This window comes from Apaloderma vittatum, unplaced genomic scaffold, assembly GCF_000703405.1.
Source record: "Apaloderma vittatum isolate BGI_N311 unplaced genomic scaffold, ASM70340v1 scaffold30362, whole genome shotgun sequence".
Classification (NCBI taxonomy): domain Eukaryota; kingdom Metazoa; phylum Chordata; class Aves; order Trogoniformes; family Trogonidae; genus Apaloderma; species Apaloderma vittatum.
In genome coordinates this window covers 3,665-3,879 of record NW_009704594.1, presented here as the reverse complement: position 1 = coordinate 3,879, position 215 = coordinate 3,665, and the positions used below count along the sequence as shown (strand labels likewise).

At 61.9% G+C, this 215-nt stretch overlaps 1 protein-coding gene across 1 annotated transcript in view; it reads left to right on the top strand.

Moving 5' to 3' along the window:
* The window catches only part of LOC104270675 (protein eva-1 homolog C-like), a gene marked incomplete at its 5' end in the record, with an annotated part of 1,925 nt that overhangs the window by 554 nt on the left and 1,156 nt on the right, over positions 1 to 215 (top strand). Inside the window, one exon of the mRNA XM_009865104.1 lies at positions 25 to 96. Within this exon, the coding sequence (XP_009863406.1) occupies positions 25 to 96 (72 nt within the window). The remainder of the gene's footprint in view (positions 1 to 24; positions 97 to 215) is intronic.

Below are 215 nucleotides of genomic sequence, written 5' to 3'. Positions count from 1 at the left end.
GCTTGATGTGTGCTCTCCTTGCAGTGCCCAGGCAGCTGCTGGAAGAGGTGGGCCCTGACACCTCGGACCCCTTCCTGCTCTCGGACTACATGCACGGTAACGTGGGGGGGAGGCTATGCCATAAGCAGTGCAGCATCATGCCCATGCCCGGGTGAACCACCCCTTCTGTGGCCTGTCTGCGTCCATGGTACCCAACACTGGCACAAGCCCTGCAG